At 43.2% G+C, this 18,569-nt stretch overlaps 2 protein-coding genes across 2 annotated transcripts in view; both read right to left on the reverse strand.

Moving 5' to 3' along the window:
• The window catches only part of SOS2 (son of sevenless homolog 2 (Drosophila)), a 56,415-nt gene extending 56,139 nt beyond the window's left edge, over positions 1-276 (reverse strand). The window contains exon 1 of the mRNA XM_009893931.1: positions 217-276. Coding sequence (XP_009892233.1) covers positions 217-276 — 60 coding nt within the window. The remainder of the gene's footprint in view (positions 1-216) is intronic.
• Positions 277-3,322: 3,046 nt separating this feature from the next.
• Positions 3,323-18,568, reverse strand: L2HGDH (L-2-hydroxyglutarate dehydrogenase; the record flags this gene model as incomplete). The annotated part of the gene is made up of 9 exons (XM_009893932.1): positions 3,323-3,518; positions 4,491-4,622; positions 5,874-6,031; positions 7,913-8,080; positions 9,614-9,648; positions 10,195-10,357; positions 12,477-12,608; positions 15,635-15,786; positions 18,535-18,568. Coding segments are annotated over 9 exons (1,170 nt in total), but the record flags the coding sequence as incomplete, so codon positions are not given.
• Position 18,569: the final 1 nt, after the last annotated feature.

Here is an 18,569-nt window from a genome sequence, read left to right on the forward strand (position 1 = left end):
GAGGCCCTGACAGCTCCTGCCGCGCCAGCGTGGCCTGGGGGGGTTCCCAACAAAATAACTTATTTCTGTGGGAAATTGTTCCTCAAACCCGAACCGTGAGGAAAAAGAAAAAGGTAATGCCGAGTGCAACTCCAGAGTAAGGGCGGTGCGATGGGCGAAGCTGCGGTCGGGGCAGTTTGCTGGAAGCCGATGTCCCAGCTGGGCCGAGCCCCTCACCTGGCGCCACGTCCCCACCTCTGCAGTCCCCAAACGCCCACGTTCCTCAGGACGCGACATCCCGCTCTTCGCCAGCCAGCCCGAGCTGCTCCAAGGTGACCGGACGCACCCACCTGTCCTAAAGGAGCTCGTTTTCCCAAGAGCAGCCATCCAGTAAGCCATGACACACGGCACTACATCCTCACTTCGCTCCACAATATGCCATACTCTTCCCAGAGTTTAGGAGTGACCTTATGGGACGCTTTGGGGGAAATAAACTGTGTTCGTCCAAAGCTGTCCTAATGCATCTATTCAGAATGTCAAGAACTACCATTCCACATGCTATTACAGGTCCAGATGGGGCTTAAGACTGGTTCTGTCCGCTGCAGACATACCCGGGTGAGAAAAAGCTGTGAAGTGTGACAAGCAGAGGTAAGATACAGGTACTTTAGGAAGACAAATTTGGTCATGTGTTGTCATCCCCCTCTATACAGTAATTCCTATTATATAGAGCTATATCCTGCCTAATTCAGATGAGAATTAGCAAATAGCAGTGAAACTTTTCTGTAAGTCGGGAGAAATACACAGACCTTACAGCAATTAAAAAAAACCCCACCACGCTATTTTAATAACAATAGAGAAAGGCATAGTTATTAAGCCATCCAAGTGAATTAGACCCTTTCAGAAAATATATTCATACATTTTCACACTTAATGGGCAACAAGACTTATGTATGAAACCCCATTGTCGTAATTCCCTGAAGTTATTGCTTTAAAAAAGGTTTATAACTTTATCTCTAAAAATATAAATATTCCACAGAATGCTACAGTAAAATTTTTTGTAAGTCGGGAGAAATACACAGACCTTACAGCAATTAAAAAAAACCCACCACGCTATTTTAATAACAATAGAGAAAGGCATAGTTATTAAGCCATCCAAGTGAATTAGACCCTTTCAGAAAATATATTCATACATTTTCACACTTAATGGGCAACAAGACTTATGTATGAAACCCCATTGTCGTAATTCCCTGAAGTTATTGCTTTAAAAAAGGTTTATAACTTTATCTCTAAAAATATAAATATTCCACAGAATGCTACAGAAATATTCAAAATTTAAAAGTTTCAGGTAAACTCTACCCCAAAATAATCACCTCCTGAGAGTAAAAAGCAGAGCAGGCTGCAGAATTAAATATGCTGACTTAAGATTCACCATGGTATATGACTGCTTTACATTTTAACGTTCTTTATTCTGTTAATACATGTTAGGGCCACACCTCGAGTGGGAGGAAGTTGCTTTTGCAATCCTTTTGTAGTATTTACTGTTGATAGGCAACACTTCTGGCAGGGAGCGAAGATATGATTGTTCCATTGTGAAGATACAACTTTTACACAGCCGTATGGCATTTTAGCATTTGGAATATCTGAATCTCTGTCTAGTGTCATTGTGGCTAAGAATAACGACCAAAGCTTTTCTTTGAAGGGCTTATTATTTGAATTTCCCGGTTGCCCTTATACGGGAGTCACTTTTCTGGTAAAGTAGATGTCACCAGGAAAGAAAAAAAGAAAAGAAAAGAAAAAAAGAAGACAGATTAAGCCCTTTCTCTCTGTAAAGCGTCTCAGCTGCATACAGTAAAAACATCAGCTAGCATACCTGACCTCCTATGCTAACACACTCCCTCGTGCATGTCAGAGGAGTACAGAAAGTAACTTTAAAAAAAAAAAAAAAAAAAAAGAGTATGGCAAATTGCCTGGTAGCAAACTAAACTACCCACAATTATCTGTATTACCCAACATCCTGTGAACATCTGCTTTAAAAGTATTCTCAAGTAGTTTGTCCCTCAGGCCACATAATTCTTTTTGGAGCAATTATGCGGAACACACCAAGCTACTCGGCTAGTTCAGTACCAAACTTCTTTAACATCTCTTTCTAGTTTAAAGCACGGTCTCCACACAGACTATCTTCCAGGTGTACCTTGGCTAAAATTTCAAGTATCAATAAGGGTTCAGAAAAGTAGCCAGCACTTTCTAAGTGCCCCTCTTGCCAGCCATGTGGGAAATGGGAAGCCTTCCTGACTCATTGCTGTTTGGGCTCCAAGGGAAGCAGTATGCAACATGACTCAATAAAGACAGGTTTCTGTAGCTTCCCTCCCTTCGCATTTGCTTTTACAAAGACCATTTCCACTGGATTGCTCAACAGGCTGTACAAAGATAAGCTCCTTTTGCATTACCAGTATTCAAAAGAAAAAAAAACCCAAACCACTGAAGTAGTTTCTGATTGGTGCTGACTTCCCAGATTTAAGTTAAATGAAAAATGACTGTTTATGTATACGTTTTAATTTCAGCTCTATAAAAAATAGAGACACCAATCAGATAGACAGCTTATCTGAATTGCGTATCTAAATTGACTCAGATTTGGTAATCCCTTGTTAGGCTTATTTTTCTCTGAAATACTCTACATTCATGTTGAAGGCTCCAAATATTGTTTTCAGTCTCTGATAAAGCCCTTAATTCCGTATCAGCAGAACTCTTAATCAGGGCTTATCCTTCTATCTCCATTACTTTAATGTAAGCTACAGGACTGCAGACTCCAATTTAAATGGAGTCAGAGAGAAAGCACACAGAGAGCCACCCAGCGCTTGTGGTTTTTCAGAGGATCGACTGTGTCTCCAAAGCCGGAGGAGCAGGCAAAGTTTAGAGCAGAGGCATGGGAAGTCCGCGTGGGCAACCCCACCGACAGAGGCTCTTCCTGCGCCACCTCATGGCTCACTAGGGTTGGAGAGACCCTCCATTGTGCCTGGCACCAGCCCCTCCACAGGCTGTTCCTGCTCAGGTGGACAAACCTTTACTGCCAAGGGGGCTGTTTGCTTCTTTCTTGCAGATGGCGGTACCGCAGCAGGTCTTACCAGGCACCGTAACTCCTTTATTTGTCAAGCTAAGAAGTTGTGGGCTGGCAAAGGCAAACATTTCAAATGCTGGTTTCGCGCTGCACAGCTTTACCAGCGCTGCTCTTGCAAGCAACACATTGCCTGTTTTATCTTCGTCATTAAAGGCTGCAGAGTTCATTCAATGCAGACAAGCTGCTACACATACAAGAGGGGTAAAACCACACTACACCCGTGATTCATTCACAATTCAAATCTTTGCTTCACTTCATCTGCAATCATTTTTGCGATGGCAAGGGAGGAGGTAGCAGCAGGAGAAGGGGCATTTCTGACATGAAGAATTCTGCTTCCAATATCTCCACTGCCTCCATCGAATACAAAGTCATCTACCAAATTTCCGTCACTGTCCAATGCTTGAGCTCTCACTCCAGATGGACCCCTGCAAAATAAAGGAGGAGCTCACCGTTAGAAAGAAAGATGTTTTCTGAAGTCAGAAAATCAATTCTGTTCCAACCTTGTGAAGGTACCCAGGGAAGGGTTAGGAAGGCAGACTGTGGAGTCAAAGCCCAGTCAGGCTTTTCGGGGAGCACAGGGAAGTTTAACACTTGTGAGGCAGAGTGGGAGATGTCTCACAGTCATTACCGTAAAACAAGGGCAGGTAGCCAAGCAGAGGATCTTCTGTATCTCTCCTGGTTGTGAAGTTACTCTCCTCTCCCCCCCCACCCAAACATGCCCTGTCTTTTCAAAAAGGAAACCCTTTGTTTTGAGACAGCAAGCCTCGTCAAACACGAATTTCATGCCAATGGTATACTGCCTCAGCTGGATAACTCCCTTCTGCCAAGCTCGAGCTTTTCTTATTCTAGATTTTCTCGCTGCAAATTGTTGGACAGTTAAACCCACATCCAGGTCCTTAAACGCCTCATCTTTCCTCACAAGTCTCTTCAGTTCCTTGGCATTTCTAAACTCATTTGAATTAGTTTCTCTCACCACACAGTAAGAAGCTGAATACGATTTTATTGAGATGATTAAACTAAGTCAATATTCAATCACCAGCAACCCACAGTCTGGCTTCCCCTCTGAATTTCATTAGAGTTTTGCTTTCTTTGTGAACTCAGATTATGTTCAGGCTACTGAATGTATCGCTAGGATAGAGAGACTTTTTCTTTTTGGTGAATGTGTCACAACTGTGAATTTTAGCCTATGGAGAGTGTAGAAAGTCACACAAATACTCATCAAACTTGCCTATACACAAGCAAACACAACATAAAAGGCCTTCCTGTAGAAAGTATCTAAATGTTTCCATGCTTTGCTAGCATATTTTGGTGAAGGAAGGGAATAAGCCAATGCTACGTTTGCTACTGTTAAGAGATTTAACAAGCCACTGGGTGTTACTAACAAGAATTTTGTTTACCTGAGTACATCATTGATGGTGACCTCAGGGATGAACTTCTGAAGTTGCTTCACCTGTGCGCTAAGGAAACACGCTCTGTACATTTCACTCATTCCATAAGACAGGTTTCTCAGCACAAGCTTCCATAACCCACTGTAGAGGGAAAAATAACTGCAGTAGGAACAAATCTTCCCTAATAAATGCAGCCATGTCAAACTAACACTGCCTAAGAAAGTAGCAAATGTATGGCAAAAGTTCCCATTCCCAACATCAGTAATCCGTCATGGTTTCTACTTGAGAAAGATATGTTTGTCCTTCTCTGCTTCAACAAACCTTGTTTACAGAACTGTAGCGTTGCATTTACATTCTTTCTTTGAGAATTAACTCTGAACTCCAGTCCTTCCTATGTCCAGGATTTTTCTCTGGTCCAGTCAAATGGCAAAAGACTGAAAACCCACGCGCACGAAGGAAGACAGACATGCCGCTTGAGACTTTTTTCCCACAATCATTCTGAAAAGATCATCACACTCCTGAACTCCTCAGCTTTCAGCCACTGAATCTTGCTATGTCTTTGCAGATCTTGTTTGCTTGCTTTGCTTTCCTCAGGTCTTCCAGTATAAAAATCTATAGACAATGATTAAGATGCTTTCAACTCTTTACTTGAATAAACTGCATTAAGTTGAGCTGTTTGCCAGAAAGCTGTTTTCCAGTTCCCTGACCTGTTTTGCAGCCTCTCCATGGATCCTCCCTAGTATTTTCATGTTCTTTTTCATGTCTAATTTCTAAAATTGAGCACTTGGTAATGGTCTGTCCAGCCCCTCATAGTGAAACAAAATTTCTCTTGACTTCTACAGATATTCTGTTCATTTATGTTTGCAGTTTTAGCAATGATTCCTAATTCCTCTGACATGCTTTCTAAGACAGCTTCCCAGCCTGAATTCGTGGCCCTTAACTTATTTCCTTGCATTTGGACATTTTTTAAATGTATATTGATGGTCTAACAAAGTTTAACACGGCAATTCAGACCACTCTGTGTTCTCTCTTCCAAGCATCCTCTGCAGGTATTTTAATCACACTGTCTAGGTTAATTAAAACATTACACTGCATCAGACCAAAACCAATCCTGGAAGAGCTCCACGAGTAGCAACATGGCTCACCAGTACCGTCCGATGAGGAGCCACATTCTCGGACCAGCTGAGACACGTCTTGGTAGTTTATGAAAATTCAAATATTAGATCACATGAAGGCAAGTGTCTTGGCAAAGTCCACCCTTATCAGCACAACTGTCTTTAAACACCCCAAAAACTTGGCAAAAGCACTTTTTTGACAAGAACTAGCTTCCATGGAGTCACAAGCTGACATTTAAATAACTGCATTTAGCAGACAAAAAAGACAAGATATTACCTGTATGTTACGGCATCTAAAAAGTCTCCAGTGCTGAAGTCAAACAATTTGTAGCCCTCTCGCTTAAAGGCTAGTACTGCGTTAGGACCAAGCCAAACACTGCCATCCATTCTTGGTGTGAAATGAAATCCCAGAAAAGGGAACCGAGGATTGGGAACCTGAAGGGGGATATAACCGTTATTACAGCTGTTACAAACCAGATCAGAGAAACAGCCACACAACCACTCAAGTCAACAAATTTGTCCAGGAAACATGGAAAACATTTGTCAGGAGGAAAGCACAAACATTTACAGTTTATTGTGTGAGAAAGTGAATAAACCAAACTGAAACACGGTAAAGGAGCTGTCCTCCCAACAAACGGAAATAACTGTTTTTAAATGAACAAGTGAAAAAGGAAGTAAGTTTGCCATTTTATTTCCAATCACTACAACAAAATTCGAGTCATATAACCGTACAATTGGCTCCTACGCTGGTTTTTCTGCTTGTTAATTGTGCAGTTATAGCACGTAACTAATTTAAAACACTGAAAAACAGAGCAGGGCCAAGTAAGGCTGCAACTTAGGTAAAAGAAAAACAACAGAAAAAAAAAGTACACATGATTTCTCAGGATATAAATCAACCCACAAGAAAACCAATGACACACTAATGCTATTTACCAGTAGTAATTATACTGCAATAAAATAGATTATAAAATATTAGGAAAAACCTCACCATGCCTGTATTGCTCAAAATAACATATAGTTAGCAAGCCTGATTAATGGTAATAATAAGGATCTGCAGTTTCTTTTCTGTTTGGGAATGGACTACAGTGTAATTGTGTGCGAAGGCTGAAACAGAAATAAGCTGGCTATATGCAGATACAAGTATTAAATAAGCACAACTCTACATAAGCTGGCATTTCATGATCTTTAGCTATTTAGAAAAGGTGACTACAGAGGTGACTGTGTTATAGTCTGAAAATAAGCAAGCATGGGGTATTCCTCAAAAAACAGTATTGTCATGACTAAAAAGTGCTTTAAGATATGTTCATTTTCTGTACTCAGTGCACTGATTTTCCTGTTAAAAATATGCCTTTAATACTTTTGAAGTTTAGTGCAACCACTCCACAAACTACATTACATTTCCAATAACGTATCACTAAGAGTCGTGCAATTTTCTAATCTTATTACCATATTTGGCCATAACAAAAAAATTCGAAGTGTACCAGCTATCCTCACACAGCCATGAAACGAGGCTGGAAGGCACCCTTACATCTCAGCCGGTTCCTCCCTCCCATCCCAAGACAGGATCCTGAATCATTCCCAGGTGAGAAGAGGTCAGACAAACACCCAATGTCCAGAGTTCCACAATTTCCTTAGGGCGACCTGCTCCAGTGTTTATCACGCAATTCTAAGTTCGTATTCAGAAAGGCGATATTTCAACACACTGCGTGAATTAAATAAAATGCCGCCCTAGGAGCTGTCTCTTCTTGCTTGCTAACTTCACTTTTTGTCTGGAACTGCTCCTCTTCATCACACATTTTTCTATATTAGATGGTAGAAGGCTTGCCCTTTTCCTCCCACGTCTATATTTTGTCGTACAAAGTAAAGCAAATTCAAAGACAGGTTGAGAGGCAAATATCTAAATCCGAGCTTTGGGTATTAGCACACAAGACTAAACCCTACATCTAAGTAATTAATTATTTACTGTTGTCCCTCATTGACTTCTGTATCCTGCCTACAGATTTACTTTATAACATGAAGAAAGAAGCCAGGCTTTTGTCGGCATGTGGCTATCATGCTAAATGTTTCATTCTTTCCCGATTAAAACCCCAAAAACACAAACAAAAAAACCCAACTGGCAATAATTTCCCAGGAATTACCTATTCCTCAAGAATTAACAAAAACAAGCTGTTCTGTCAGAAGCAACTGACTCTACGTCCATATGTTGTGCGCCACTATCTGCAGTCTAACAGAATTAACCATGTAATACTGCCCTTATTTCTGAAGTTTTAGCAGTTCTTAGAGCATGCTGTGAAAGACAAAGTAGAAACTACATACCGGATAAATATTTCCTTTAACCATATAGCACTTTTCTGGTTTTAGCACCAAATAATCTCCACGGAAGGGTACAATACGAGGTTCAGGACTGCAGCCACTGATCTCAGACAGGCGGTCTGAGTAAAGTCCTGCACAGGTCACAATGTACCGACAGTAGATTTCCTCACCCTGTGGAAAAAAAAAACAAACACAAACCAAAACACACAAAAATTCAACATATCTACTAAAAAGCCACCCATCACCTACAAGCCTTGGAAAAAAAAACCCAACCGTATTTGCAAAAGGAGGCAGAAACATTTAATTATTTCATGTAGTTCTTTACAATATTCTCCCGTATTCCCTGGAGGAGAACTATCCTGAAATGGCAATTCATTGGGCAGGTACGACTGGAAGAATCTTTATAGAAAAGGGGTGGGGAGGGGAAGAAAAAAAAACAGAATAAAAAAAGAAACACGTCATCGATTCTCAGACTACCTTCAGGTTCAGTTCCCAGAACACAGAGCCTCGTGCGTTACACGAGCATGCTTATCGTACGGGGCAGAGCCTCAACGTGTGGGGTCAAAGACTCTGCTCCTCCAGCAAATCAGGTGTCTCCCCTGGCGCTCCCTCGCCTCTGCGCCTTACCAAGCCGTGACGCCAGGCTAGCCTGCGGCTTTCCGGCCAGCTTTGCACGGCCAGAGGGTGCGTGATAGCTGGAGTAGCTAAGGAACTGATAGGCTTTTGGTTTAAAAAAGCTGTTAACAGATTTCGCTGCATGCAGCAGAAGCGGTCGTACTACTGTACAGTAGTTTATCCAGAAAGCTATGCAAGTTCATAGCACACAGTTACGCAGAGCTGTTAAATATCTAAACACCTTACCATCTAAATCAATAAATAAAATCACAAACTATTACCTATCTATCTATATTGCTCACAGTATTTGTTTTTAAATACTATGGTCCTTTTCTTCAACTAAAAGTGTTTCCATGAAAATAATTAAATTTTTAAAAAGCACCAGTATTTGGTGAGAGAATCTAACAGATTTTGGAAGCTACTTTTTAACGAAAGAGCAGAAATAGAACAAGAAAGCAGCAGCACTAACTTTAAAAACAACTGGGGGGGGAGTGAGGTTGGTTTTGTTTATTGTCCTCCCTCCCCACCCCAAAGAAGAGTCCAGATATTCTCTCCTGAAGGTGAAAAGGTTACAACTAAATTTCCTGTGCAGCATTAACTGACCCGCAGGAATGACACCAGTATATGCACCTGCTTTACTAAATTAGCTTGTGGCTTTCTGATGATAAAATGATTCTAGGTGCCTCCTTATCATTTTTATAGATGCCAAAGACCAAAAGCAAACATGAAAACAGGTGTTTCTCATCAAATGAGTGATAAAAGGAGCCCCTGGAAACAGCAAGCATAAGAATGTACAAATAAAGAAGATAAGGGACACATACAGTCAAACATTAGTCAGGCAGCAGAAAGAGAAAGTTATACTTTCATTCTTATTCCCAGTACACAGTAAAATCTAAACAAGTTCCTTGTTTAGAATTGATTGCAGTTGTTTTATAAAAGCATTCCTAGATGACAGCGATCATGTTACTGAACAGCAGCTTTTTAATTTTTTTTAGAGAACTGGTTAATCCACCAGGACTCAACAAAAGTTCTTAAGAAAAGGAGAAATGGCTTTCTATTAAGCAATTAATTCTTCAATTTAGTTCTTACCTTTGAGTTCCTAACAATGACTGGGTATTTCAGTCCTGTAATAGAATTAGACAAGAGAAGGAATTAATAGAATATGTAACAGAAAACTGTCAGAACAGGCAACTTGTCATGATTAAGGGTTCTTCCACTGGAAGATCTCCAAGCTAGGGAGCAACTACTATTAATGTAACTGACATTGTTGGACGTAACTGTATTTAGGAATTAACAGGCTCTTTTTTTTTTTTTAATTCATTCTTCCATGTGTACCAGCACAGATCCAACCTGCCTTCCAGGGTAAAGAAAAAGCACTACCACAAGAATACACGTGCAATATTCAGCTAAATCTGATCTTAATAGGAGAGAACAACGTACTTCCTCTCCTTTACTGTCATTTTCTTCCATCAGCATTAAATGTTTCAGCTGAAGGGTGACCTGCCTGAGTAAAAAAAAGTGAGCTTGCTCGATATCTCACATAATTTTGCCTTTTGTCTCTTCCCTGTGAGACAGAAAGGTTCAGAAACGTGGTTTGAGTTAAAGCCAATGTGTTTTGAGCAAGATCTTTGGCAGGACTGTAGTAAATGGAGGGCAAAAAACTGCCTTACCATCTTCACTTTCTGAAGAACTTTCTTTAGCCATCTCCATGTTTGTGACTTCAAAATCAGTCAAGATGGTCCCACCTGCTTCCTGGAAGTCTTCAGCATAGGACTGGGCCACTTCTTTGTAATTCACAATGCCGGTATATGGGGAATCAAGGGCCATCAGACCCTGAAACAGTATTAAGATACAGAAGAACAGTGAAGGCTGTATGTGGACTTCGGTCTTCAATACAGAGAATATTTCATCTGAAATAATATGCATTGCCGTTGAGGGGAGTACCGCTGTCTTCTCATCCCTGCCTGCTCGTTCCTAGTCCCTCCATGTGCCAGCTCCCGTGTTCATGTTTGCTGACAACTAATATGGCGAAAACTCCCTACGGTGGGTTAAGTGATGGTGGAACCATAGCAAAAACAAGTCTTCTTGACAGAGCGCTTAATGATAAAACAGGTTACCTAACCTTGGCTTCAGCTAATATGTACTTATTTTCAACCACACATTATACAATTCCACCTTCAAATGGTCACCTGGGAGTTCCACCTGATGCACAGCTGTTGCCAATGCCTCCTGCGAGGCTAAAACATACCATCTCTACACTACTGCGCTGCACATCAGAGAGAAAAGTCCCTCCTGAGTTAGACAACAGCCTATACTTGTCCTAGCAGAAAGCAAGGTTCACGTCCACTGTGTAGCTAGAATTTTTAATGTTTCTCAGAGATGTTTTACTATCTTTATACCAGAAAGGCTCAGTTCCTCACATAATTTTTATTATCACAATATTTTCCTAGTTCCAGCTATGAAATAAGGATAGTAGAACTGCTTTATCTCAGAGAGACGCTGCAAGCATAACTACAGTAAAAGACTGTCAGTCACTCCGATACTACAATAGCAGGGGCCATTTACATGCCCAAGACAACCAGAACGGCAGAACTGTGTCTTACACAAAACCTTCCTCTCCACTTGATATACAGTGCAATGTTTTACAACACCACACAAGTTCCCTTTGCTTACGAGGAAAGGACTCAGCTTAGGAAACCAAAGCAACTGTAATAAGACCCATCTGAATCTACTCGTTTGCAGAAGTAAATGCTCAGCTGGAACTTGAACATGCAAAGAATGCTTTAAGGAGCGGATAAAATATGTTTATGAGAAAAAAAGATTCCTCATCAGAAAATTTTTGTCTATGCCTACAACCACTGATAAGCAATGAGTCATGCAGCTACACCAATAACAAGCTGCCAGATGAAACAGTACGGAATTTATATCCAGATTTTCCTCTCAATCAAAGATATACTAAACAACAACAAATCTGTGTTCCATAAACTACTCACATTTCTCCTGCTGTGAAAATAAACAGGCTGAGAAGTGCCACATAACAATCGTGTGTAGGAAGCAACCGGATTGAAAGCGGCTCCATCCAAGTCTGCACTTACAGATGGGAAGGAATTTTCATTGCTGCACTATCAAGCTTTACTGTAAGTCAAATAATTTTAGTGTGAAGGAGGAGAATCATCTCGGCATAAACTCAGATATAGCAGCTCTAACCTTGGCAAAGGAAAATCTGCCTATCAGCCACAAAAACATACAAGCAAGCACCGGCAAGGAGAAGGGGAAAAAACGAAAGATTAAAAAAAATAATAAAAAATCACTCCTTGTCATTGATGGGAGGACTGTTTTTTTTGTTTCTGAGCATATACATCAGGGAGAACACATCTGTGTAAAAAAGGACGTCTGAACAACTTGGAGGCTCTGTCCATTTCCCTATAAATTCAGTTCTGCGTATCGACTATAGAGGCTCTTAGTTTGACTCAAATAATTCTGATTCCTTTGGTAGGCTGCAAGTGAAATGGATTACCTGCTCTCTAATCTGTGAATGCTGGCCCGCACATCATTTGCAATTAGTGGCAGCAGCAGCAGCTCTTTATGACTTCAGCACACAGAGAGCTGATGAGCACGGGAATGAGAACAAGCGAGCAGGAGAAACCCGAGGTGAAAATGTCACCAAGAATGATTCTACAGGATCACCTTATGTTGTGTTAGACCTGGTCCGATGTGTATGTAACGGCAAATGCACACGTAGGATTGGGCTGAGCGAAAAAGTTCCAGAAATAAATGGATTTTTTTGTTGTTGTTGACAATTCTATTTCTTCTGGGTTTTCAGGCTCTTTTGAACTTGTCAACCATGCAAATTACCCCAAGGCCAGAAACGTATTTATGTTAAATTAAAAAAATAACAGCACCTGAGAAACTGAGGTCTTACACGTCCAATAAAAATAAGCAAATCCCTTACCCTGCAGAAGGGTTCTTTCGTTTGGATTTCTTTTGCTCCAATCAGTTTCAGACCTGGGACGTTGTTCTGCAGTCCTCTTTCATACAGAGCTTTGAGTCTTGGAATTTCATCTTGTTCAACAGCTACAATTAGCTTCAGAAAAGATAACAAGGCACACCAGTGAGCAAAACATACAAAGCCAGTTCAGGTTTGGCATTAAGCCCAAGCTAACAAGCAAGCAATAGTGAATAAGTGAATAGTAAATTACAATTCAAGGGGGTGAAAAATGTGGTTTGTGTTGTTAGTGGCACAAGATTCTATAAATACCTATTACTGAGAAAGTACTAATATATTAAGGAGAGTGAAAAACAAATGTTAAACTGTAGTTTAAGTTACTGTCAATGGATAGTATTTGCTAAAAGCAGCATGAGATTACCAAACTGAATGTGAAAGAAGAGAGTATGATTTTAAAGAGCCACTGGGATGCTTCCAAAAATGAAAATGAACTCAACCCAAAACTTACAAATCTCAAACACTCTCAATAGGAGAGTAAGGATGTGTTCTGATGCAGTGTCTAAACTGAACTGTGCCAACCTCACTTCATTTCACCATGTAGTTAGCTCACAACTATCACAAGAGATTTATCCAGACTATGAATTATCTGTGCTGAGTTTGCATAGACCATACTCCTGCCAGGTCCAGCTCAGGGCTGACAACACAGGCATCTTTGCACTGAGAAGGCACTGAGGTCTCCAAGCCTAGGGCGGCTGCTTTACGTACAAGTGCTAAAGCTTCAACATCACCTTCCCTGGAATAAACACTGCCGGGGAAGGCGATGCAGAAGTACACAAATTCAGCGTCAGCAAAGGACCGACAATGCTGGAGAGAGTCCAGCGAAGGGCAACCAAGATGACTGAGGGATTGGAGCATCTCCCTTATGAGGAAAGGCTGAGAGCGCTGGGACTCTTTAGCCTGGAGAAGAGAAGGCTGAGGGGAGACCTTATTACTACTTACAAATATCTAAAGGGTGGGTTGAAGGAGGATGGAGCCACACTCTTCTCGGTGGTTCCCAGTGACAGGACGAGGGGCAATGGGCACAAGCTAGAACACAGGAAGTTCCGTTCCAACACACGAAAAAACTTCTTTACAGTTGGGGTGACAGAGCAGTGGCACAGGCTGCCCAGGGAGGGGGTGGAGTCCCCTTCTCCGGAGATGTTCAAAACCCGCCTGGATGCAGTCCTGAGTGATGTGCTCTGGGCAGTCCTGCTTTAGCAGGGGAGTGGGGCTGGGTGATCTCTAGAGGTCCCTTCCAACTCTGAAAATTCTGTGATTCTGTGATAATGCTGCTGGGTCAGTGCTAGCCCTGCCCATGCTCAAACCGACTCCTACAGAACAGGGCCGCTGTCCCGGTGCTTTGAGTTGAGAGCAGGCTTGTAAGTTCAGGTGTATTGCTGAGCAAATCCACAGTGCCATCTTGCGACCGGCGCTGCAGCAGAGGGAGCACAGGACGAAACCAGCCAGGCTACCACGACCACCACTGCCCTGGTGCAGGGCCCATCCACGCTGCCACACGCAGGGCGCTGTGCTCTGCAGTCCAGGGCTGGGAGAGATCTGCACCCAGCTCCAGTGGGTGCTGAGCTGGGGGGACCCTGAAAGGCCACTTGTCACCTCAGCATTGCACTTTTAAGAGAAAGGTTCACGCTCTCCAAGATATTTATGAGCAACCCGAAAAGGGGCAAGGAGGTGAGAAAGGCAGATGATCCTTTAAGGTGACTCAAGGTGGTTCAGACAAGAGCTGACTGTAAAGAACTGCAGAGGGACCTTCCAAAGTGAACGAGCGACTAACAAAATGGCAGATGGAATTCAATGCAGAAAAATGTGAAATGATTATCACAGAAAAAGCAGTCGTAGCCTCATGTATAAAATGACAGGATCCAAATTCAAAGTTATCACTTAGGACCAAGATCATAGGGTTAGGATAGACAATCCTACAGAAACATCAGTTCAATTCCTAGCAACGGCTGAAAACCCCTAAATTGAATGTTAGGAACAACTAGGAAAAGGATACGGGACAACACAGAGAACTCTATTTCACTGCAAAAATCCAGGATCTGTCCACACCTTGAATGCTGCGTGCAGTTGTGGTCCTCATCTTGTATCAAAGATGCATTAAACTAGAAACAGTTCAGAGAACGAAGACAAGGTGGAGAGAGTATGAAAAACCTTCTCTAAGAAGAATGACTGAGCAGATTAAGACTCACCAGCTGGAAAGGATGACTTTGGGGGAGGAGGGGATATAAAATTATATGCAGCTTGGACAGTGTGAGCACAGATCAACTGTTCACCACCTCTTCCAACACAAGGGCTAGGGACCATGAGATGAAGCTTGTAGGAGCCAGTTTCAAAATGATGTAACTCTTACAGGTCGTTTCCAGTCTAGGAGATTCTGTGATTCACACAGCAGGTTGTTGCTCTCTGCCACTGCTCAAAGGATGCTCTGATGAAAAAGCTTTTAATTGAAAAACACTTGGAAGAGAAATCTATTGAGAGTCACTACAGACAAAGCAGATCAGGCTCAGGAAAAAAACTTCAGCTGAAAATAGTTGGAAGCTGGGAGAATTAATAATTTGCTTGTCCTGTTCTCATTCCTTCCTGGGTCTCTGTTTATAGACACTTCCAGAAATAGGATATAGTGTTGGGCAGACCTCAAACTGAATCAGTACAGCCACTCTTCTGTTCTCAGCATTTCAGGTTGAATTAACTGGATGTAACATGGCATAAATACATGTAGCTGGGTAATGTCTGGAGCCGTTTTCAAGGCATGGAGTCTTTTCGGAGCCTGCAATGCCAAGAAGTATGGCACGCACATACTGAGAGCCTTTGTGTTCCCTGGAATTACAGAGGTGCCCCTCCACGGGGCCGGGCTTCCACCACTACCTGGGCTATTTCAGCTCAGCCCCCAGATAAGGAGAATTATTATTTAGGCCCAGAAAAAAGAACTGATTTGAGTTGCTGAAAAGAAGAAAACAAAAAGGCACATTCATCCTGAAGGTAGACGTGTTGCAGAAACTCATGTCTTTCTCTCAAGACCACAAGCAGGCCCATGCTATACATTGTAACCTACATTATACAGCCTCAGTTTCCAAAGGTAAAGTACGAACACACAGCAGTTCCTATACCTTCCCACACTGTTTGTACGGTATTCCCTTCTGGTCACAGTACTTGTAGCAGAGGGCTGCACCCTGCACACCCAGCTTGGCTTTCAGAGATCCGGGTTTGTAGTAAATCCCACTGTGAATCACACCACTGTTATGTCCACTCTGGTGATGAGCTAAATAGAAAGAAAAACACGTTATTAAAATACATGTTCCTGTGATTAAGGTTCACACTTTAACTACTTCAGCTGTCAGAAGAGCAAGCAATTTGAGGTCCTGCCCTAAATCAGTGTTACAATAAGAGATGCTCAAATAAAGTAACTGCACAGCAAACACAATTCCTCCCTTGGTATCAACAGGCTAGAAAAATACTGACACAGCAAGACCTAGTTAATAATAAACGATCACAGCTTGCAACGTGTTGAATCAACAGGGGAAAGAAAAAAAAAGAAAAGGAAGAAAAATCACAAGTTTTTCCTCCAAGAGCTACAACTGCAGGACAATTGATCAAAACTTTCTACATGTTAAAATTAATTTTAAGATATTCAATTTTTAAAACGAAAGGCATCCTTAAAGGCCTCATTTAACGTAATGTCTGTGTAATCCTCCATTTCTTTGGACGCGCCGGCAGACCTGGTAGGCTTTGCAAGTATCTGTGAACTGGATTAGGTTGCTATTTCCTCTTTGTAACTAAGTAAAATAGAGGTGAGAAATCACAGAATCATAGAATGGTTTAGGTTGGAACACCTCCAGGGATGGGGCCTCAATAACTTCTCTGGGCAACATGTTCCAGTGCCTCAGCACCATCAACGCGGTAACTTTCTTCTTAATGTTTAATCTAAACCTGCCCTCTTCCAGTTTGAAGCCATTCCCCCTCATCCTATCACTAGTAAAAAGTCCCTCCCCAGCTCTCCTGTAGCCCCTTTAGGTACTGGAAGGCGGCAATAAGGTCTCCCCGGAGCCTTCTCTTCTCCAGGCTGAACGGCCCCAACTCTCTCAGCCTCTCCTCATAGGAGAGGTGCTCCAGCCCTCAGATCATCCTCGTGGCTCTCCTCTGGACACGCTCCAGCGGGTCCATGTCCTTCTTATGTTGGGGACTCCAGAGCGGGATGCAGTACTCCAGGTGGGGTCTCATGAGAGTGGAGTAGAGGGGCAGAATCACCTCCTTTGACCTGCTGGCCACACTTTTGATGCAGCCCAGGATAAGGTTGGCCTTCTGGGCTGCGATTGCACATTGCTGGCTCATGCTGAGCTTCTCATCAATCAGCACACCCAGGTCCTTCTCTTCAGGGCTGCTCTCCAGCCATTGCCCGCCGAGCCTGTATTTGTGCTTGGGATTGCCCTGACCCAGATGTAGGACCTTCCACTTGGCCTTGCTGAACTGCATGAGGTTGGCTTAGGCCCACCTCTCCAGCCTGTCCAGGTCCCTCTGGATGGCATCCCTTCCCTCCAGTGTGTCTACCTCACCAAACAGCTTGGTATCATCGGCAAACTTGCTTGAGGGTGCGCTCAACCCCACTGTCCATGTCACCAACAAAGATGTTGAACAGTACAGGTCCCGGTACAAACCCCTGAGGAATGCCACTTGTCACTCGTCTCCACTTGGACATCGAGCCATTGACATCACAAAAAGTATCACAAACATTTTCACTGAAGTAATTTGGGCATGTTCTCCCTCTTAAAATACTGACTCCCAAAGGCCATTCCCGCTTTGCACTCACACATCTGTTAAGGACTTCATGCATGTCTCGTCTTGGGGATAAAATGCCACTTCATATCATACCCGTAACATCTGAAGAGCAAGGTACAGCCTGGCTGGTGGAGCTATTAGAGCGAGAGCTTGGGCTCAAGCATCCTCCTTTGAGTTAGCCACTGACACGATGGCTTGGGGTTGCTCCTGCCTACCCTGAGCGACTGGGTATGCGCAAAAGCACTCGGTGTGAAGAGACTGCTTATGATGAACCTGCGCTGGTACTTGAGAGCACCAGAAAAGCTTTCAAACAATGAAGCACCAGGACTCGCTCTTTCTTATTTTAAAGCCCAGGTGCAGAGTGCCTCAAGATCCCCTGTGTCAGCAGGCAACACTGGGAGCTGCGCCATTTTACCCTGGCTAGTGCTGGGTCAGCAACTAGCCATATCTTCCCGGTCATCCCTGCGTCAGTTCTTTGCCTTCAACCTGCCATGCAAATGACAGCGCCTTGCATGGCACCTACAGGGATATCCAGAAACACGGGGCAAATGGCTGCGGTTTACAGTTCTGGCAATTAATTACCAGGTATAGACTTTGCCCAGACCAGCAGCTCCCAGACATTTTCAAGCAGCTCTGCATCTCCCTCTCTACCCTCCAACCATCACCCTCTGCTCTTCACTCTTCTCCTCGTGCCCCACCGCTAAGCCATCCTGGCACCATTTCCCAGCTGATCCTCTCTGCGTCCCGCTCCGTCTGGCACTAAACCAGACCTGCCCTCGCCCCTCTGCGACCCACACTGCTCCTTACTGGAGTCATTCACCTTGTCCTATCCCCCGAAATCCCTGCTGCTGCTGCTGGAGCCCCAGGCCAGTGAGACCTGCCGCTTTCAAACACCAAAGCGACGACATTCAGCCTTTAACTTAAAGTCCCAACTTGAAGGATCAGCAGTGAAGCACAGGCTGGTGACAGCTCCGCTTCTCCGCTGAAGGACACGTCCCTGAGCCAAGGGAGGAAGAAACCTCCCGTCAGGGCAAAGCCCAGAACGACGATGTTCTTCCCAGGGGGAACCCGTGACGAGGGCAGATGCTCTCCCACCCAAAAACGGAGCTTCCCCTTACATGTGCGCCATGAAACACTGAGGCTTGAGTGATGTGCGCTTCGAGTACAGGTTTTTGACAGACTGCCGCCAGGTGACCCCCAGCACACTGCTGAGGAAGGCGCTCCGGCACCATACCTAACTCCGTCTCTTTCTCCAGCACGGCGAAGGCC

The sequence above is a fragment of the Charadrius vociferus genome, unplaced genomic scaffold, assembly GCF_000708025.1.
Source record: "Charadrius vociferus isolate BGI_N301 unplaced genomic scaffold, ASM70802v2 scaffold49, whole genome shotgun sequence".
In the NCBI taxonomy this organism is placed as follows: Eukaryota; Metazoa; Chordata; class Aves; order Charadriiformes; family Charadriidae; genus Charadrius; species Charadrius vociferus.